The sequence below is a fragment of the Onychomys torridus genome, chromosome 9 (genome assembly GCF_903995425.1).
Source record: "Onychomys torridus chromosome 9, mOncTor1.1, whole genome shotgun sequence".
Lineage (NCBI taxonomy): Eukaryota > Metazoa > Chordata > Mammalia > Rodentia > Cricetidae > Onychomys > Onychomys torridus.
The window spans coordinates 61,841,126-61,862,080 of NC_050451.1; the positions used below are offsets into that span (position 1 = coordinate 61,841,126).

General features: G+C 38.7%; 1 protein-coding gene across 2 annotated transcripts in view; it reads left to right on the forward strand.

The window, feature by feature from the left end:
- Sucla2 (succinate-CoA ligase ADP-forming subunit beta) overlaps nucleotides 1-18,569 on the forward strand; it is a 43,911-nt gene extending 25,342 nt beyond the window's left edge. For both annotated transcript variants that reach the window (XM_036199078.1, XM_036199079.1), the window contains exons 6-11: nucleotides 1,746-1,884; nucleotides 11,997-12,158; nucleotides 12,250-12,392; nucleotides 14,329-14,449; nucleotides 15,967-16,055; nucleotides 17,792-18,569. In XM_036199078.1, the coding sequence (XP_036054971.1) occupies nucleotides 1,746-1,884; nucleotides 11,997-12,158; nucleotides 12,250-12,392; nucleotides 14,329-14,449; nucleotides 15,967-16,055; nucleotides 17,792-17,866 (729 nt within the window). In that variant the 3' untranslated portion in view covers nucleotides 17,867-18,569. The remainder of the gene's footprint in view (nucleotides 1-1,745; nucleotides 1,885-11,996; nucleotides 12,159-12,249; nucleotides 12,393-14,328; nucleotides 14,450-15,966; nucleotides 16,056-17,791) is intronic.
- Nucleotides 18,570-20,955: the final 2,386 nt, after the last annotated feature.

Consider the following 20,955-nt stretch of genomic DNA (forward strand, 5'->3'; position numbering starts at 1 on the left):
GTGTGAGTCTTCTTAAATGTTCCCTGTCCCCATTCTTTCCAATAAATTATGTACGGTGATGGGAGGCTGTCTTAAAACACACACACACACACACACACACACACACACACACACACACACACACGAGTAACATTTGTTTATAGTTTCTCTGGTTTTCTGTACTGTCCTTCCCTCCCCCTCCACCTAGCCTCTATCTGCCTGCTCCTTTCAAAGTGCTGTGTCTGTAAGGATTGCTTGATGTTTTTACTGATGTTGTTGAATTAGATTATTTGATTTATGTATAAAAGCAAGTTCAAGTGTTTGCTGTGGATAGAAACACAAGGTTTATCAGCTGCTCTGAGAAAACACTGTTAAAATAAACTTAGTCATTGAAGTCCAGCTACATAGGCTTTGACTCACATAAGGCCCACAGGACAGGAGGAATTTCTCTAGTGAGACCCATGGTTTAAACAGATTTGATTTATTAGGAGTTATCTGAGAGTGATGACTAGAGTGTGAAGTTCAGATGAGGAAGCAAAAATTTGATTCTTAAGAGCTAAGATAAAACATTTTGAACACAGCAAGAATGATGCATTTCTCTGTGCTTGGCAATGTAATGCATATTGGATTATTGAGAACCATTTTGCAATTCTTAAATATTTGTCTATATACAACTAATGAAAATCTTTATAGTGAAATGGTGCTTTTGTAGTATTATTTTTAATTTAAAAAAGCTCTTCACCCAAATGACACTTTTTTTTTTTTTTTTGGTCAGCTACTTTATTTTTTACTGTTTGGCTCTTTACATGAATCGTATTCACCCTCAAAGGATTTAAGATTTTTCTGTTACTGAAAATCAAGAATGTGTTGCAGCCTTTGATAATTGAAACAGAGGAAAGAATTCTGAGCTGTCTCGTGTATCACTTTTGAAATTTCTCATGGCACTTTGAAATGGATAATTTTTCCAGCTGAGAAGATAGCTCGGTGGTGGAGCACTTGGCATGCACGTAGGAGGTCCGAGGTTCAGAACCTGCTAGTAACCTAGCAAAAGGATGTATACTTGCTTCATCCTAGAAGTTGTGAACCAGAACTGCTTGCTTATGACTTTGATATTTGTTGTTTAAATGTTCCTAGATGTCTCTGATTCAGATTTCTGCTCAACTCTGTAACTCTTCTAGATGAGAGACTTATTACCTGGATCTCTAGGACCTGCCAGAGTTGAGTTTTGAATGGATGAGATAGTGTCTTTTAACTGTATCTGGTCTATTGGCCCAGCAGACCCGCCTTCCATTCCCTTAAAAGGAAGTAGGGTGCTTTAATAACTTTGGTCAGTGTTTGGACATTATCAACCCACTGTGTAGATGTAGTTTTAACACATAAAAGTTTATATTTCTTCTCCACACCGTTCTAATTTTTAGTTTATGTGCTGCTGAAGTGAGCACACATGTTTTTGTTTCAGTGTGGGTTGACTGTAAGTTTGGAGGCAGTGGGGAAGGTATGGAATGAACGCTGAGACTGGAATCTAAGAGAATAGCCAGCACTCGACCTCTGAGTCATTTTTTGATTGGTAAAATGGGCACAGAACCTACCCTGGGAGGATTCCAAAGCAATAAGTTTTATTGTTTGAATCTTTAGTGGCAGCTCTTTCAGTGATTGTTAACTATAGCTTGTGTTTATCTTTTTAAGTGATAAAGTTTCTATTTGCAATATTTTAATGCTGATTGGACATATGCAAACTACTACTGAAAAAGGCAAATTACTTTCAGCTTGCACAGAAGATGGGATTTCCAGATAACGTTGTGGATTCTGCAGCAGAAAACATGGTCAAGCTTTATAAACTTTTTCTGAAGTATGATGCAACTATGGTAGAAATAAACCCAATGGTAGAAGATGCCGATGGACAGGGTAATGTATCTCCTATCAGATGGTACCTACCGTGTGTCATCTGTTGTTTGTGACGCAGAATGAGCAGGCAGGACTCGTTCCCGTGTAGCAGCTTCTGTTCTCATGAATTAAATGTGAGCAGATTGGAAAGAAACCTACTAAAAAATTAGAGTTGCACTACCTCATATGGTGACCACCAGTCAGTCATGGGTGTCTGGTTAAATTAATGAAAGTGATACCATTTGAAAATCCAGGTGAGTAGTGACATTGGTCACACCCCAGGGCATCATATCAGATGGGGCATGCTTGGATGTTTTGTGGGAAAGGATATGCTCAGGCACGAAGTCATGTCAGTATTTGGAGCCACTAAAGTGTAGCTGATCTGTTGTGAGCTCTCTTTAGCATATGTGTACCTAGTACATCATTTCAACCGCTGTGCCCTCCAAATAGAGAGTTTGTCTTTTTTTTTTTTTAATGTAAGCTGGTCTTTTTGTTTTTTATTTTTTGTTTTTTCCAGACATGGTTTCTCTGTGTAGTTTTGGTTCCCATCCTGGATCTCGCTCTGTAGACCAGGCTGGCCTCAAACTCACAGAGATCCTCCTGGCTCTGCCTCCCGAGTGCTGGGATTAAAGGCATGTGCCACCACCATCTGGCTAGGTTGTTTTTTTCTCCTACTCTAATTTCTTCTTGTTATTTTGTATTAGCTGCTTCCACTGTTGTAATTATTTGGTTTTGTTTACAGGCTGTTTGGACAGTTAACTCCCCTTACGTATTTGTAGTCTCTCTTTCATACCTACAGTTCTTTCTGTTCTTTATGTAGTCATTTATGTGGTAACGTAAAGAATGAATAAAGTGTCTTATAACAGTAAATACAATTTGTAAAACAGAAAACACTGAAACATTTTTTGGAGAGTGATGGGTTACCCATGTAAAGCATCTGGTGTTACTGTTCTGATTATGTTCTTTGAGAGAATAGTCAGTTAACACTGTCAACAAGCCCATGGACTCGTTCCAGCTGAATTACAGCAGCTATGAGCTGCTATTGTGGGAATGCCTTCATGCTCTTAACTTAGTATGCTTGTTTTTAAGTTGTTCAGGTTTTCTTAGTGTACTTAAGTGTGTGTTGAGGACATTGTGTGCTTATTAAAAATGGCAGTGCACAGGGGAAGAATTAGTACAGCCCAGGACTATCTGTATGTGCAGTGCCTACTGGGCCATACTGTACTCTATTGGTGCCTTTCATCTCTTACCCTTAAAATACAGAAGTATCTTTTCTAGCTGTTTTGACTACATCTGTGATTGTCTTTCATACAGAATTTAGAAGATTTTTGGGTCAAATAGTATTTTTAAGGTATGTTTTGATCTTTCAGTAATAAGATTTTGTGATATCTTTTCCTAGGTAGGTTTCTTCTCATTCCATCTCTCCTATTCCTTTCTTTTTCCACTATTCTAATATATTTTTCAGATTCAGTCTTGTTGTCTACTTTAGCTGGAAGTTTTTCTGTGTCCCGTCCAGCCTCGCAGTCCCTCAGCTGCTTATAAAATAATCACTCAGAAGTAATATTAATTACAACTGCTTTAGCTCAGGCTTATTACTGACTAGCTCTTACACTTAAATTAACCCATAATTCTTATCTATGTTTAGCCATGTGGCTTGGTATCTTTTCTCAGTTCTGCCTTGTCATCTTGCTTCCTCTGTGTCAGGCTGGCAACTACTGACTCAGCCTTCCTCTTCCCAGAATTCTCCTTGTCTGCTTATCCTGCCTATCGTTCCTGCCTGGCTACTGGCCAATTAGCATTTTATATATCAACACATATTCATAGCATACAGAATGACATTCCACAGTACCCAACCTTAAAATCCTCTCTGTCCTCACCTGTTCCCTCTCTGTCCTAATTTTGGTTGTCTTTTTTTTTTTTTTTTTTAACTAAAACATTAGAAAGTATATTCATAATTATTCCCATAAACATTGTAAGCTATATGCATTTTGCATCTTGCAATATTCACTTAGTAATGTATCCTGGTGACATATCCAGGAATACAAGCTCTTTGTTTATTAAGGATGCTAACTTCTTTTTTGGCATTTGATCTGCATATTTTACTTAATTCTATTGTTTAATTTTGCTTACCTTGGGGGGACTTATTAAGGGTTGTAGGTTTTGTCTTAGAGTTTCTACTGCTGTGAAGAGACACCATGACTACGGCAACTCTTATAAAGGAAGACATTTAATTGGGGCTGGCTTACAGTTTTAGAGGTTTAGAACATTATCATTGTGGCAGGAAACATGGCAATGTGCAGTCTAGACATGGTGCTTGACAGGAGCTGAGAATTCTACATCTTGATAAGCAGGTAGTAGGAGGAAGGCTGTCTCACACTGGGTGTAGCTTGAGCATATGAGACCTGCCTTCACAGTGACACACTTCCTCCAACAAGGTCACACCTACTTCAGCAAGGCCACACCTCCCCGCTACTGCTGCTCCTATGGGCCAAACATTCGAACACATGAGTGTATGAAGTCCATTCTTATTTAAACCACCTCATTCCACTCCTTGGCTCCAGTAGCCTTATAGCCATACCATAATGCAGAAATGCATTAGGTTCAACTTTTTAAAAGTTCTCATAGTCTATAATAGTATCAGATTTGTTTAAAAAATCCAAAGTTCAAAGTCTCTTCTGAGATTCATGCAGTCTCTTAACTACAATTCCCTGTAAAAACAAAATCAAAAAGCAGATCACATACTTCCAACATGGCACAGGATATACATTACTGTTCCAAAATGGAGGAAAGGGAGCAGAGTGAGGAAATGCAGGACCAAAGCAAGACCAAAAGCTAGCTGAGCAAACTCTGAACTCTATCTCCATGTCTGATGTCAGAATGCTCTTCAGATTTCCAACTCCTTTCAGCTTTGTTGACTGAAACACTGTCTCTGGGGCTGGTTTCACTCCTTATTAGCAGCTTTTCTCAGCAGGTATCCCATGACTGTGGCATCTCTAACATCTTGGGCAATCCAGGCTTCACTTTCACAGTTCATACATTGGCCTCTTTGGGCCTCCATTCAGGGACACCCCTGACTCATGCCTTGCCTCTGTGGCTTTCCTTAGACGTGGAGGAAGATTCCATAACCCCTTTCTTCTATCCCTGACTTATAGCCAGAACTATGTGGCTGAAGCTGCCAAGTTCTGCTGCTTGCTTGAGCTGGAACATGGCCCCCTTATTCAATTACATCTTCATTTACTTTTCTGTTTTCAGTGGTTTCCTTCATTGCCTAAACTTGCTTATCCTGGAACTTGCTCTGTAGACCAGGCTGCCCTGCATTTAGAGCTCTTCGGCCCTGCCTTCTGAGTGCTGGGATTAAAGGGATGCACCACCATACGTGGCTCTTAGCTTTCCTTTAATTCCTTTTCACAAGTTGGAAACTTAGCTGGATTTTGTCTTGCCCTGAGGTCACCACTCTCTTTAACATCCAGCTCTTTAATCAGTTTATGTCTTTGAACATAGGATTTAGCTCCATTCCACTTCCTGGTGCCCCTTTCTCCTCATTCAATATATTTGGTATTTTTACTTGTTCAGCATTCTCCTTTTTGTTATAAAGTGTTATATAATGTTCATAAGAATGAATATTAGTAACCACATGACAGAGTCTGTGCTAGGCTGTTTTGAGATTTTATTTGCCAATTCAATTAATCCAAAATTCTTCACTTTAGCTTCAGGCAAACTTTTTTGGACAAAGACAAAAAGCAGCCACCTTCTTAGCCAAAGTATCATAAGAATAATCTCTAGGCCACATACTAAAATTCTTCTCCTCTGTAATCTCTTAAGCCAGTCCTCAAGTCTTCTTCCATTATTCTACTAGTATGGTCCATTAAGCATCCCTTAAAGAATTCCACTGCTTGCCTAGCCCAAAGTTCCCAAATCCACATTCCTCCAAACAAAAGCATGGTCAGTCCTGTCACAATATCCCACTCCAGGTACCAACTTCTTAGGGTTTCTACTAATTTGAAGAGACAGCTATGACCATGGCAACTCTTATAAAGGAAAACATTTAATTGGGGCTAGCTTACAGTTTCAGAGGTTTAGTCCATTATCTTCATGGCAGGAAACTTAGCAGGATGCTAAAGAAGGAACTGAGAGTTCTACGTCCTGATTCATAGGCAGCATAAGGAGACTATATACCACATTGAGCATAACTTGAGCATATAAGAACCGAAAGTCCACCTTAGTGACACACTTCCTTAACCAGGCCACACCTAATAGTGCCACTCCCTGTGTTCGAAGCAATCAAACACATGAGTCTGGAGGCCATCCCTAGTCAGACCACCACATATTTCAGTTAGTCAGACCCCTATTTGATGTCTTTCATTTTCAAGATGAGATTGTTTCCCCATACCTCAAGAGCAGTAACTATTAATATGTAATGTGTTCTTTTGTTATTGTTTCATTTAACAACTTTTCAGCTGAAAAAAAAAAAAGAGTTAATCCCAGCTCTTGGGAGGCAGAGGCAGGTAGATCTCTGTGAGTTCGAGGCCAGCTTGGTCCACAGAATGAGTTCTAGGACACCCAGGGCTACACAGAGAAACCCTGTCTTGAAAAACACACCAAACCAAACCAAACCAAACAACCAAACCAAACCAAACACCAAACCAAACACACCAAACTAAACACCAAACCTAACCTAACCTAACCTAACCTAACCTAACCTAACCTGACCTAACCTAACCTAACCTAACCTAAGAGTTAGAAGAAGGGTGGTTTCCAGGCTTGTGATGTGGGGAAATGGGAAGATACACTGGTCATAATATTAACTTTGAGCTATGAATATCTCTAAGACCTAATTATGGCAGGTGATGGATAGCACATTAAAATGAAGGAGAGAAGTTTATTTAGTTCACAGTTTGGCTTCCTCCCTGTTGGGCTCCTAATGAGAGCCTCTCTTGGGAATGGTTTTCTGGGATAGGAACATACTGACAAGTCACACCATGGGGCAGGAAACCAAGAAGATCCTGGATGCAGTCTTGTTTTTTTTTTTTTTTTTTTTTTTTTTTAACTACAGCTTGCTCTTATATAAACTAGCTAGTTCCCAAAAGAACCATGTTAACCCATTCAGAGAGCAGCACCCTCTATTAGTTGGCTGCACTAGCCTTTCCTCTTTAAGGTTCCAGCACTTTCTACATACCACACAGGACGGAACCTCTGCAATACAGGACCTTTGGGGGTGCTTGACAACCATACTCAGATTGTTAACACTACCTCAGGTCTCTTGTGCAGCCTGCCCTCTTACCTGTAGCCACCTTTCTAGCTGCTGGTTGCTGTTTTGAATGAGATCTTTGCCATCATTTCTACTAGAGTGAGACTTTGGTGTTTGCTATAGATTTTAATTCTACCTTATTGTTTTTATTTTTCTTAGTTAAAACAAAAAGCCTTTTGTGTAGCTTGCCCTCCATGTTTTTTTAAAATTTCTTTTTCTTATTAAACATTTTTGAATTCTGACCTTACCAGCATGTATTCTAAGTATAGTAGGTTTCTATAGTAAATTTAAAAAATCTATTTTTCATTAACAAGAATATACTGTTGTAAGTACAAATGTGGACCTCTTTAGTTCTTTTAATATTGACAGTACTTCTGTGAGGTAGGTATTATTGCTATCTTTATTTTATAGATTATGAAACTGGGATCAAGATATCAAGCTTGCCTGAGGAATTGTGATTAGTTGTAAAGATGTGCTGTCAACCCCAAACCAGTGACCTGTAGGACTTGAGCTCTTAATTACAACACAGATGCATGCCAGGTTTATTTATGTTAGGGAAATGTATATTGCTATGTTGGGAGCAGAAGGAGATTAGAAATAGGGTAGACTTCAGAGAGCTGTGTTGTAAGGTATAGTTACAAACATTACAGATTGACAGATGGTACATACTTAGTTTTGAAAGTATTTGTTAAATATTTATCTTTTTGTAAACTGTTGTCATAAAACATATAGTGTACATTTGGAGAAGTTTACACATCAGTCTTTAAAATAGTAGTTTGAAGACATTTTTGGTAACTAAATTTAGAATTGCTGCTTTGTGTAGTTTTTTGGGAACATATCTACTGGGTAGGATGAAGTATATCTCGTAATGTATACAGTGTAGTTGTTTGAATAATTGAAAGATGGAGACCTAAGAGTCTGGTTTTTTAAGTAATGGGAATACAATGTCTAAAACAGGATAATATAAAAAAAATAATACGGAGTTGGGCATAGTGGTATGTGCCTTTAATCCTAACACTTGGAAGGCATAGGCAGGCAGACCTCTGAGTTTGAAGCTAGCCTGGCTTGCATAGCAAGTTCCAGGCTAATCCAGACTACATAGTGAGACCCTGTCTTAAAAAAAAAAATCTGAACAGATTTTGCTTAAATGGCTTATCATCCATTGTCATTGGATCTCCTTGAGGTCCTTCAGTGATTACTTCCATTCCCTGCCAGGATTTCAATCAAAATGGATGTGATAACTCAATTACAGAATTAGATAATCTGTGTACTCAAATGCTTGTCAGTAGTAGGACAGAATTAGCCCTGGAATAGCAGGTAACTCTTCTCCTGAAGCTCAGTCTAAGAGAACATAGATTTATAATGTTTGCTGTTATTAGACAGATAATTTGTTCTTCATCCTCTGGGAAGAAGTGAGTATAAAGAGGAGGAAATGGGCCAGAAATCATGTTAATAGTGAATCTTTGTTTTCGTGACCTTACCTCAACTCTAGTATATTGGAGTGGACATAGAGCTCTTGACAGGAAGATAGTCGCTTCCTATTTGGACTTGGACTTGGTGGCCGCTCTTCCCAGTCTCATGACAAGCTAACATGTTTGCTCCCAGAAGTTTCTAGTAAATAATATACTCATTACAGCTAGGAGAAAGTGTTAGATGCATCCTGAAAATGTATTTTCTTTTCCCCATAGTAAATTATGTTTAATCATTTTGTTTAATGTAATATCAGGAATTCCTGCAGTGAGTTTAATTAGGGAATTAAGATATTCTAACTAGGTGGTGGTGGCACACGCCTTTAACCCCAGCACTCGGGAGGCAGAGGCAGGGGGATCTCTGTGAGTTCAAGGCCAGCTTGGTCTACAGAGCGAGTTCCAGAACAGCCAGGGCTACACAGAGAAAGCCTGTCTTGAAACAAAGATATTCTAAATACTGCAATAATAAACCGCCTCAGGACGCATCTGGAACCCAAAGACCAAATGTGGTGGAGCCCAAAGGCCCTTAACTGAAGCTTCTGCGTTGGAAGTCTGTAGCTGTTTTCATTTTTTGTTTGACTGTTAGAGGGGGATTAACAGAGTAGAGGCAGAGTTAGGATTGTTTCAGTCAATGTCCTTGCTTCTCCCAGGAATGGGCAGTTTCTTCACAGACTTAGAAATTATATTGTTTGGATTTCAAGTCTTTTATTGTGCCTTACTTTGAAAGCAATAAGATATTTATAGACCCAAGTGTCTCACAACTTTGGCTTCTTAGCACATTTACAGCAGCAGTAAAATCAAGTCTGTAAACTCTAGCCATTGAGGGTCAATCACCAGTTCCCCAGGCAGTATTTGTCTTAGACTTTCTCTCAGCCCTTTTTAGTGTTATCAGAAGTCACATCAAGTGTGTAGTGCTCATAGTGAGGAAGATTATCAAACGTGATAAGCAGTTTCTTAGTAAATGATGTAAATTTAAATACCCAGGAATTATGCAATAGTGCATCAATGTGCAGTTCATGTAGGAAATGAAAGGTAAGAATTGTCATTTTTCCCCCTTGTCAGTATTAATTATGATGGGTCATTTATTAAGTTAATTACTGTCTCCTCGTGTGTGTGTGTGTGTGTGTGTGTGTGTGTGTGTGTGTGTGTGTGTTTGTGTTTAATTTGGTTGATTGATTCTTTCATTTCCAGAGTTGTATTTGGTTCTTTTTCAGCACCTCAATTTCCTTGCTGAATTTTTCTTTGAATTTCTCCTCTGAGTTATTGATGGTTTGTCTACCTTGGTGACTTTCTTGTCTAGGCCCTGCCTGAGTTGATTTTCTCCCTTTTTCCCTCTCCATGTTCGCTGACCCTTTTTGAAAGTGGAACTTCGCAGTCTTTTTCTGATTGTTGAGAAGTGGTTCCTTGTGGCAGTGTTATGGTATACTATTGTCCCATGTATCTGAGTTTCTTTGTTGTGTTTAACACATCTGGTGAGATGAGTGTGTCCTTGAGTTTTCTTTTCCCCCTTTCCCACTGTTTTTATTTGTTTTATTTTATGTGAGTCCTCCAGGAGAGTTGGCTTCACTTGGATTTATTTTCAGAAGGAACACTATCTGTAGCAAATATAGTGGCTTGGTAACCATTCTAGTGTTATGTTTGAATAGTACAAGACACTTGTGAACTTCAGCTGTGCCCCTAATAGGTTCAGAGACAGCAGCACAAGGGCACTTGTTATGGGAAATGTAGTTTATAGGTGTCTCATTTGATCTTTTTGAGATTTATTTTTATTTATAAGTGTTTGCCTGAGTGTATATCTGTGCCTCTCATGTGTGCAGTGCCTGGGGATGCCAGAAGAGGGAGTCAGGTTCTCTGGGACTCTAGGTACAGTTATCAGCCACCATGTGAGTGCTGGGAATTGAATCTGGTCCCCAGGAATCACAGCCAATGCTCCTAACTGCCTAATCATCTCTTCAGCCCTAAGTTTCTTCTTGTAAAGCTAAGGAAACCCTCAAGTAGCAAAGTGAACAGGAAATAGGCATAGGAATAAAGACTTAAAGTAAATGGAAAGACTGTTTCCCCTCCTTGGTGGGGGTGAGGGCTGCAGTCTGAGGAGTTCAGACAAGAGAAGTCAAGCTGATGAAGATTTCTATGAATGACATCCACTTTCTCCAAGAACTCTCTGATCTGACTCCTTCAGCCTGTAGATTACAGCCTCATTGCTTGGAGATCAACCTGTGCAGGGCTTTCTGTGACTGAGGCTGTGAGGGTATGGGAAGGCCTGATCACCCGGGTTAAGTTCCAGCTTGCATTCCCCATGGTCAAGCAGGCACTGATGGGTGTGTTGGATGTAGAGACAGTAACTGAAGCATTAAACATCCCCAACTCTTCTCCAAGTTGGGAATCTCTCAGCTTCTGAATCCTGTGCCACACTTCTGCTTCTGTGTTCTTACCCTATACTGAGAAGGGTTAGGCTACTGAGAGATAAGTCAGAGAAACCGCTTCATAGGGCTCTTGGTGTTGGGCTTGGTGTCCTGTGCCTCTGATTCCTACGGAAGCTGAAGGGGGAAGAGTGTGAGTTTGACTTAGAGTAAGACCCTGTCTCAAACAACCTAGGGTTGGGATGTAGATCATGGGTAGAACTTCCCTACTATGTGCTGTGCTCTGCGTTAGATGCACATAATACCTAAAAAAAAAAAAAAAAAAAGGAAATAAAGAGTGAATGATAGGAGCAAAAAATTTTGTGCTTTATCAGCATTCACAGTCTTGAGGTTTGGAGTTTTTCTTATTTTTGTTCCTCTATTCTCCTGTTCTACTTCTTAATCTTTTAAAACTGTGAATCACATTCTTGGTTCAGAAGTCATAATAGAAATAGGCAAAAGCCATCTGGTCCTTGGGCCATAGTTTGCTGACTCTCACCTCTTCTTAACATTCAAGTCTTTAGGGTTTCTGCTGCTAAGGATGAGAAGGGGGGGGGTTTGAGGGAAATTTGCATCACTGTTCACACTATTTTGCAGGTCAGTGGGATTTAGCCATTATGAAAGGGGGAGTGGGTTTAGGATTTACCAGAAAACAGAATATCCTTGAGAGATAAGAGGGCATGGTATCTGGGCCCAAGGGAAATGTTTTTAGCTAAGAATGCAGTCAGTTAATTCTTGGAAAGGTTAAAAAAAATATGTAATGTCTTTGAGGAAAGTTTTTTTCTTTTTTGTTGTTTGGTTCTGGGATAGCTGCAGATAAAATAACTTTGGGGAATTTTAAATTCCTATTTTTCATTAAGAAACAGTTTGAATTCATTGTGAACATAAATTGAAACATTTTGAATAAATAACAATTTAAAATGTGCTCATTACCCTTAAACTAGACCATGTTTATTGTTGGATAGTTTTTGTGTCTGTCATAAAATTAAGATTACTTTCCTCATTTTCCTCTCTAAGTGCTATGTATGGATGCAAAGATCAATTTCGATTCAAATTCAGCCTATCGCCAAAAGAAGATCTTTGATCTTCAGGACTGGAGCCAGGAAGACGAAAGGGAGAAAGAAGCAGCTAAAGCAGATCTTAATTACATTGGCCTTGATGGGAACATAGGCTGTCTAGGTACCTACTGTGCTTTCATGTTACAGTTGGCTTTCTAAAACTTAATGCATTTTCTCTGTGCCTTATACAAATCATCTTTCCCTCTTGCTAGTAAATGGTGCTGGCTTGGCTATGGCCACAATGGATATAATAAAACTACATGGAGGGACTCCAGCCAACTTTCTTGATGTTGGTGGAGGTGCCACAGTCCAGCAAGTAACAGAAGCATTTAGGCTTATTACTTCAGATAAAAAGGTAAGTTAGATGGGGCTTATATGTTAGAATTGGAGTTGTGAGAAGTAACTTAATTGGTAGATGTCATTATGTTAATTCAACATTAAAATTTAGAGTACTACAATAGTTTGAAAAGAGGAATTGAAATCTTTAAGTGAAATACAAGTTAGAGAACCTTTGACAGAATTAATTAATGTTGAAATTTAGCAAACAGTGAAGAACTTTGATAAAATTAGATAAAGATATTAATGCTTCTTTTTTTAGCATTTTATTTATTTTTCTATTATTGGCTTGATACAGTATGATATTAATGCTTCTGATGAGCTTGCATGGGAGCCATTCATAAGGAAAATAGTCTTGGTGGTATTATTTGACTGCAGAAGCCTGGGATTGTGAAACTATATGTACTCATGCATAATTACTTAGTTCATTAATAAATATTGTTGAGGTTGCTGACAATATTTAGGTTTTTGGCATTAGACTTTAGGAAAAAGGAAATCACAGAAGATGCTAGAGGTGGAAACTATTCTTTGTTCCTGGATAGAATTAAAAAAGACTTTTTTTACTGTCTTTCCCCTGGAATCTCATAGTTATTTACCACAAATAAATAATATTACACCAAGGATTCAGCTAAAATGAGGCGCATTGGGGGCTGGTGCTGTTGTACTACAGGGGCAGTGGTTAAGGATTTTGGAATCGATGTGCTGAGCTTGAGTTGTGTTGACTATCTAGTAAACAGTTGGTTGTAAATATGTTATACTTTTAAACATTTTATTTTCATTCATGTATATGTGTGTGTCAGTGTGTATATGTGCAAGTGGGTGCCCACAGAAGCCGGAAGAGGATCTCCTGAAACTGGAGTTACAGGTGCTCTCGAGCCCCCTCATGTAGGTGCTGGGTGCTGAACTCTGGTCCTCTGCAAGAGTAGCAGTCACTCTCTCTCCAGCCCCAGGATGCTATCCTTCTTCAAATGATTGGAGATAGATTTGAAAGTCCTCAGCATTTGGGAAAACTTGAGTTCTTAGGCGATTGGGAGATGAGGAACAACAGAACCTGTCCCCCAGTGTTGTACAAAAAGAAAAGCTATGGAAAGAGAGAGTAAACTGACAGAAAGAAGTGAGATCACCTCAGGAGAGGTTGATGTCTGGGCAGACAGTTTGAAGAAGTGAGATCACATCAGGAGAGGTTGATGTCTGGGCAGACAGATTGAAGAAGTGAGATCACATCAGGAGAGGTTGATGTCTGGGCAGACAGATTGAAGAAGTGAGATCACCTCAGGAGAGGTTGATGTCTGGGCAGACAGATTGAAGAAGTGAGATCACGTCAGGAGAGGTTGATGTCTGGGCAGACAGTTTGAAGAAGTGAGATCACATCAGGAGAGGTTGATGTCTGGGCAGACAGTTTGAAGAAGTGAGATCACGTCAGGAGAGGTTGATGTCTGGGCAGACAGTTTGAAGAAGTGAGCCTGTAGGCAACAGTGAAGGCGACTGAAAGAGCTCCCGAGATTGGCAAGACCAGCTTGTTGAGGACTGAGTTTTGGTTAGCTAAAGGGACGGGGATGCAGAGGAAGAATAGTTAGTTGTCTTATGACCTGGGTTTGAGTCAGTCAAACATTGGTTGTGTTGATAGGGCTGAATGAAGAGAATAGCAGATGAAAGCTACTAATGGCGATGCTTTCTGTGACACTCCTGTAGGAGATGATCTGAAATGATTGTGTTGGTGAATAGGGAGTAGATTGAATTACAAGGTTTCATTGTATGGGATATAGTAGAAAACAAATAGAAGCGAGCGTTGCAATTAGCAGAAGTAAGTTATGGTTGGTAGTGGACTGAAAGAAAAGAAAATGATGGTTTTATCTGAAGATGTTTCCATGGGATTGATTTTTATAAGACATGTATACTGCTGTTTTGGGAGAAGAGGACAAATACTTATTCCTTTAATTTACTTTATTGATTAGGTGCAGTCTATTCTGGTCAACATTTTTGGAGGAATCATGAGATGTGATGTTATTGCACAAGGAATAGTTACGGCAGTAAAAGATTTAGAAATTAGAATACCTGTTGTGGTACGGTTACAAGGTGAGTGTTAAAGATATTGTTTCGAGTTGTTTAAATGATGTAATTGTAAGGACACAGTTAATTTAAAATATCATTTTACAGATAACTATGTCCTTTCAGTGAAAGTATTAAATATAAAACTTGGAAACTGTGTTAGTTATTTTTCTGGTGCTGTGATAAAATACCATGACCAAATGCAACTTAAGGCATGGGTGGCGCACGCCCTTAATTCCAGCACTTGGGAGGCAGAGGCAGGCGGGTCCCTGAGTTCAAGGCCAGCCTGGGCTACAAATCGGGTTCCAGAAAAGCTGGAACTACACAGAGAAACCCGGTCTCAAAAAAGCAAAGCAAAAACATAAAGGCGACTCAAGGAAGAGTTTATTGTGGTTTACAGTTACAGAGGACAGGATAGCCATAATAGTGGAAAAGGCACTGTGCAGGAGCAGGAAGCTGAGCTCCCATCTCAGTCACACACACAGTGGAGGAGGAGGAGGAGGAGGAGGAGGAGGAGGAGGCCATAAACCCATCTCTAGTGATGTGCTTCCACCAACAGGTCTCTCTATCCTAAAAGTTCTGTAACCTTCCCAGAAAGCGCCAGCAACTGGGGACTCATCTTCAAATACATGAGCCTGTAAGGGTCATCACTCACTCAGACCACCACAATGATTTTTTTTTTTTTTTAATTTACTACACTGGGCAAAAATGCTCAAAGTTTTGCTTTGTGTAATATGACATGTTAGACTTTTTTTTCGGGACTACCGATCAGCTCCTAAATCATGACACGGAGACTTATTATTAGTTATGAATGCTCAGCCTTATCTCTTATTTTGTTTCTCTTTATGTCTTGCCTCAGGGCTCTTTTTTTTTTTTTTTTCAACCTTTCTTTCTTTCTGTATATCTTACTTTGCTGCTGTCTCTATGTCTGGCTGGCGGTTGCCTGGCTTCTGGCCCCAGGCAAGTCCCTCTTTGTCCCTTGTGCTCTCCTCCTCTTCCTCCTCCTGCCTAGATTTCTCCTGCTTATTCTCTCTGCCCGCCAGTCCCACCTACCCTCCTGCCTAGCCATTGGCCCTTCAGCTTCTAATTAGACCTATTAGGTGCCTTAGGCAAGGTGAAACAGATACAACACATCTTTACATAATTAAACACGCATCCTTACATAGTCAAACAAATGCAGCATAAACAAATGTAACACACCGTTACACAGTTAAAGTAATATTCCACAACTTAAACAAATGTCATACATCTTTACATAATTAAAGTAATATTTCACAACAGTGATGTGTTTTGTGATTTTTCTGAGATTCCGAGCTTTTATTACTATGGATATGGTAAAATGAAATATTTCACAAGGCAGTTTTAAGCTCTTACAGTATTTTTCTTAATAAGTATTTGTGTTAAATAGTAGAAGCTCCTGTGCTAAAATACTCAATGTGAAAAAGATTTTAAATGCTTTTGTGTGTGTACATATATACACACACACACACACACATGTATGTATATTTATCTCATTTACTTATATTTGTGTAAATTGTCTCCAGGTACACGAGTTGATGATGCTAAAGCACTAATAGCAGACAGTGAACTGAAAATTCTTGCTTGTGATGATTTGGATGAAGCTGCTAAAATGGTAAGTGGGCTCTGATTATCTAAGGAGAAATTTGTATGTAAAGGATCTATACATCTTTAGATTCTAAAATGATCCAGCAAAGTATTAAGACTGCTAATATTCGTGCTTAATCTGCATATATGGAAAGCAAGCTTAATGCTGGGGAGTGACAGCAGTTTATACATATTGCTGAGATGGAGTTTGCAGTGGGGGTAAAGATTGTACTCAGCCTCAAATGCAACAGGAAAGGCGGGAATTTCTATCCAAGGATCCAGACCTTGTCAGCAAGTCAGCAAGTGGGAGATTACTAAAAGAAATCAGTGTAAGAGATCTTGTTGAAACTGGACAATGCAGGAGAGTTTGGAGGCAATGAGAATTGAAAAAAAAATATTTTTTAGAACCTCTTAAACCTTATATCTATTGTTCATCTTAAACAGTGGCCAATTTGTACAAATCTTGTCTAATCTATATTCTTTCCTATTTCCTCTCTCATTTATTATTAGTTAGTAAATCTCCATGTATATCATTTTATACATCCCAATCATGTATATGAAGGTGAAGTAGTATAATGATGTAAAGCAATTACTGTTGTTTAAATAGGACCGTGAACTAGGTGGTGGTTGCAAGCCTGGTGGTGATGGCACATGCTTTAATCCCAGCACTTGTGAGGCAGGGCCAGGTGGATCTCAGTGAGTTCAAGACCAGCTTGGTCTACAAAGCGAGTTCTAGGACAGCCAGGACTACATTGAGAAACCTTGTCTTGAAAAACCAAAAATATAAATAAATAAAAATTAAATAGGATGCTGGTGTTCTTATTGTGGAAGTTCAGTAGTTATCTCATACCATCTAGGTTCTTTGTTAGACGTGGGGTCAAACTGTTTGTACTGCAGTTGGGTATTATAATTGCATTTTTAAATCTGTAGCCCTCCTATTTTAGAGTAATCCTCCTCTGGAGTTTATTTGTTAAATATTGTGTTAAGGTCCTGTAGAGTCTCCTTTGGTCTGGAGTTAATAGTTACAATCCTGGGTATCATCTATTTATTATGTTCTTCTGTTCTCTGTATTTTCTCCTAAACTGGAAGTTCAGTCTGTAGTATTGACTAGGTTTGACAATGCTTCCCGCCACCCCCCCCCCCCCAAGGATTCTCTTGGTGGTAAAATTCCCATGTATATAGATGAAAAAATAGTTTATATAAATTCACTTATTTAAAGTCATATTTCTCTAACCCTAGACTCTTTGTAACTACTTTACTGGGAGAGACATGTTTAATTTGTATGACATTTTGTATGGAAACAGATATTCTCATATCTTACAGGGCATTAAAGTTTTTGTTGATATCATTACCTCACAGAAAACATAGTAGCAACTCTTATATCTAAACTCCTTCCCTCATATTATAAATTATAAATTAAGCTTGTGAACTTTTTCAAAGTAGATTTTATTTAGTTGTGCTTTGAATTGTGGTATCTTATAAGGGTACTCACTGTCTTTGTCTTCAAGATCAAATTTAGGTAAGATGTATCTAGTTATATATCTTTATCAGAACATATATGGTTGACTATATATTATGAAGAATATCAGACTTAACAATCTTGCAAGTGTCAGTTCCTAAAGACAGTTGTTTAACTAACAGCAATGTCAGAATAGCCCTAGTGTTTTAAATGAAAAATATTCTGTATTCATTTTGTCTTGGTTTATAATGTGTGTTCACCTTTTTATGAACATAGAATCAGAGATGCCCTCTTCTCTCTTTCAGGTTGTAAAGCTCTCTGAAATAGTGAGCTTAGCTAAAGAGGCCCACGTGGATGTGAAGTTTGAGTTGCCAATCTAAGCAAGAACTCGGTGGATGGCTGAGGTGTTAATGTGCTGTAATTCTTTATTATACTGTGGTCTCAGCTATTGTCCCTTTTTAGTGTGTGGAGAATGTACTCACCATATAGCGCCTCACAAACCTTTAAAAGCATTTGGTCTGCATTTGATTCTGCTGCTCAGAATGAACGAACTGTTTGTATAAAGAATATATGATGCAAAGTGCTGGTTTCTTTTTTTGCAACCATCTTTTTTGCTTCCTCTACAGAATGTCACTTGGAGTACACCTCTTTTCTGTTGGATACAAAGTTCTTTGCTAAGAGTCCTATAAATAAAATAACTACAAAGATAAAGCTTTATTCTTTAGTATGAAAATATATCTAATAACTGCCTCATTAGAACAGTGGCGTGTTAAAACACTGTTTTGTGTAAGAAATATTTATCTTCAGCATCAAATAGATCTTAACTGTATCTTAAATGTATCAATCATTATTTATACCCAGAACTTTCAAGCACTCCTCAGAATATCTTCTAAGTATTTCAGAGAAGTAACTTGTTGATTATTTGAACATCGTTTTCATCATTACAGGACAGTGATAACTGCCAGTCTTCATGCTTCTGTGGTGGTAAAAACACCTGCAGGTTGATATCTAAGACATTTATTAAGAACTTGCTGGGCAAAATTAAGATTGCCAATTTAAGTTAATAAAAGTTTCCCAATGTAATTTGGAGTAATGTATTTTCTTTTCTTTTGAAATAACAGTTGTAGGTGATCATTTTAGTAAGTAGGTCTAAGGAGACAATTTGTAGATTATACAGCTAGCTGTATGTGCCAGTACATGCTCTAAAGCTTTCTATAGAGGATTCTGTAGAATTCTGCTGTTCACGGACATACTTTCTAGTATATGTATCATTATTCCTTCTAACGTGTATGTTTGTATCTTTCAATTTGGGAAGGGTATATAGGGATGCTTTTCTCTTTATGGCCCTATGTACCTCTTCCTTAAAAAGCCCATTTTAATGCTTAAAATCTCTAGTTTATAGTTAAGTTATAGTCCATATACACTACACTAGTTTCTGTGGAGACTTTAACAAATTTTAAGTGTGTGTGTGTCTGTGGTTACATAGATGATTTGGGGGTTAGAATTTATGGCCTCCTGTGCCAGGCAAACACTTGACTACTGAGCTACAGTACTAATCCTAATTTTGCCTCTTCATTTGGCTTGGTAGATACTAAATCTCCTCGATGATATTACTGTAGCGGATGTGTGTGGTCAGGAGGGAAGAGCAAAAACAAAGCTGTGCTCAGGCAGCATACTGAAGCTGCTGGTGTTGGTGGCATGTATTATCCAGCGAAGAACTGTATTTAGAGAAAACCAGTGAAAATCTGTGCTTTCTGTGGAAACAGGAAGGAGAAGAGTGTGCTAATCAATTTTCAGATTTTAGTAATTTGTAGTGTAAAAAAATGTAAATTGAAGGTTTGATTTTAAAGAGTTGAAAATGAACAGTAGTGTTGATTTAGAAGTTGGTATCTAAAATGACATTGAAGAGCTGGGATTACAAAGCCATGAGTTCCTGGAAACCAGGATCGGCTTTACTGATTAATATCTGTACTCATATAGGAGGGCCTCTGTCAGCTGGAGCCAGCCTGGTCTATATAATGAAGACAGATAGTATTCTGCTATCTCCGCCATTGAAGTTCCCCCTCTCCCCTGGCTTCCTGACTCTCCAGACACTCCAGGTTAAACATACAAGTCTAAAATGTCAAAGCTCCCACATGCTAGAGAGAACTTAGTGTTTGTCATCCTGGGCTTGGTTATCTCTGATTTAGTTTATTTTCTAGTTTCTTCCATTTTCCTGAAAATTTCCCAAGTTCATTCTTCCTTGCAGCTGATCAACATTCTGCTCTGTACATGTAGCACACTTCATTACTCATCAGGTGATGAGTATCCAGGCCGATTGTTTCCTAGCTATAGTCAGTAGAACAGCAGCGAACATAGTTGTGCAAGTCTCTATTACAGAAGTGGTAGTGCTGGATCATACGCTAGTTCTTGTTTTGCTTTTTGAGAAACCTCCACACTGGTTCTGTAGTGGCTGTATTAACTTACACTCACATCAGCAGAGGCAAGTGACTTCTTCCCATCTTTACCAGCATTTGTTGTCATTCATTTTCTTCCTTCTTTTTTTTTAAATCTGTGTCTTTTTTAAATCTATTTTGCCGGAGCTGAGGACTGAACCCAGGGCCTTGTGCTTGCTGGGCAAGTCATTTGTTCTCTTGATGATTGCTGTTCTGAGTGGGGTGAGGTAGAATCTCAAGGTAGTTTTAACTGGCATTTCTCTGATGACTGAATATTAAATCATTGCTGAACACTTTAAAAAAAAAAAAGCCTGTTAGTCATTTGTATTTCTTTCGAGACTCTGTTCAGTTCCCTTAAAATTGGGTTGTTTTCTATATTTTTAGTTCCTTGATTTATTTGTCTATTGATGTATAGCTGGTGAGGGTTTTCTCACATTTTCTGGGCTGCCTCTTCATATATTGACAGTTTGTGTTGCAGTTTCCTGAGGTCTCATTTGTTGATTATTGATGTTATTTTCTGTGTAATCAGTCTTCTTTAGAAAGTCCTTATTTTACCCGTGCCTAGACTCGAAGTGGATGCCTTAGGCTTCTAGCAGTTGCAGGGCAGAGGGTCTTGTGTTGAGGTTCCTAATCCATTGTGCAGGTTGAGAGATTAGGATCTAGTTTCGTTCTTCTACATGTAGATATATCCAGTTTCCTCAGCACCATTTGTGGCTGATGCTGTTTTCTCCAGTGTGTATTTTTGGTGTCTTAGTAAAACATTAGGAGGCTGTAGGTGCATGGACTTCTATCTGGGTCCTTGACTCTATTCCACTGATCTTCATGTCTGTTTTTGTGACAGTACCATGCTGTTTTTTGTTTATCTGTTTGTTTACTATGGATCTGTGGTAGATTAGAAGCAGATAATGATGGTATCTCTAGCATTATTTTTGTTTAGGATTTCTTTAGCTATCTAGAGACTTTTGTGCTTTCACATGAATTACAGCATTTTTTTTTCTGTTTCTGTGGCGAATAATGTCTGTAGAATTTTGATT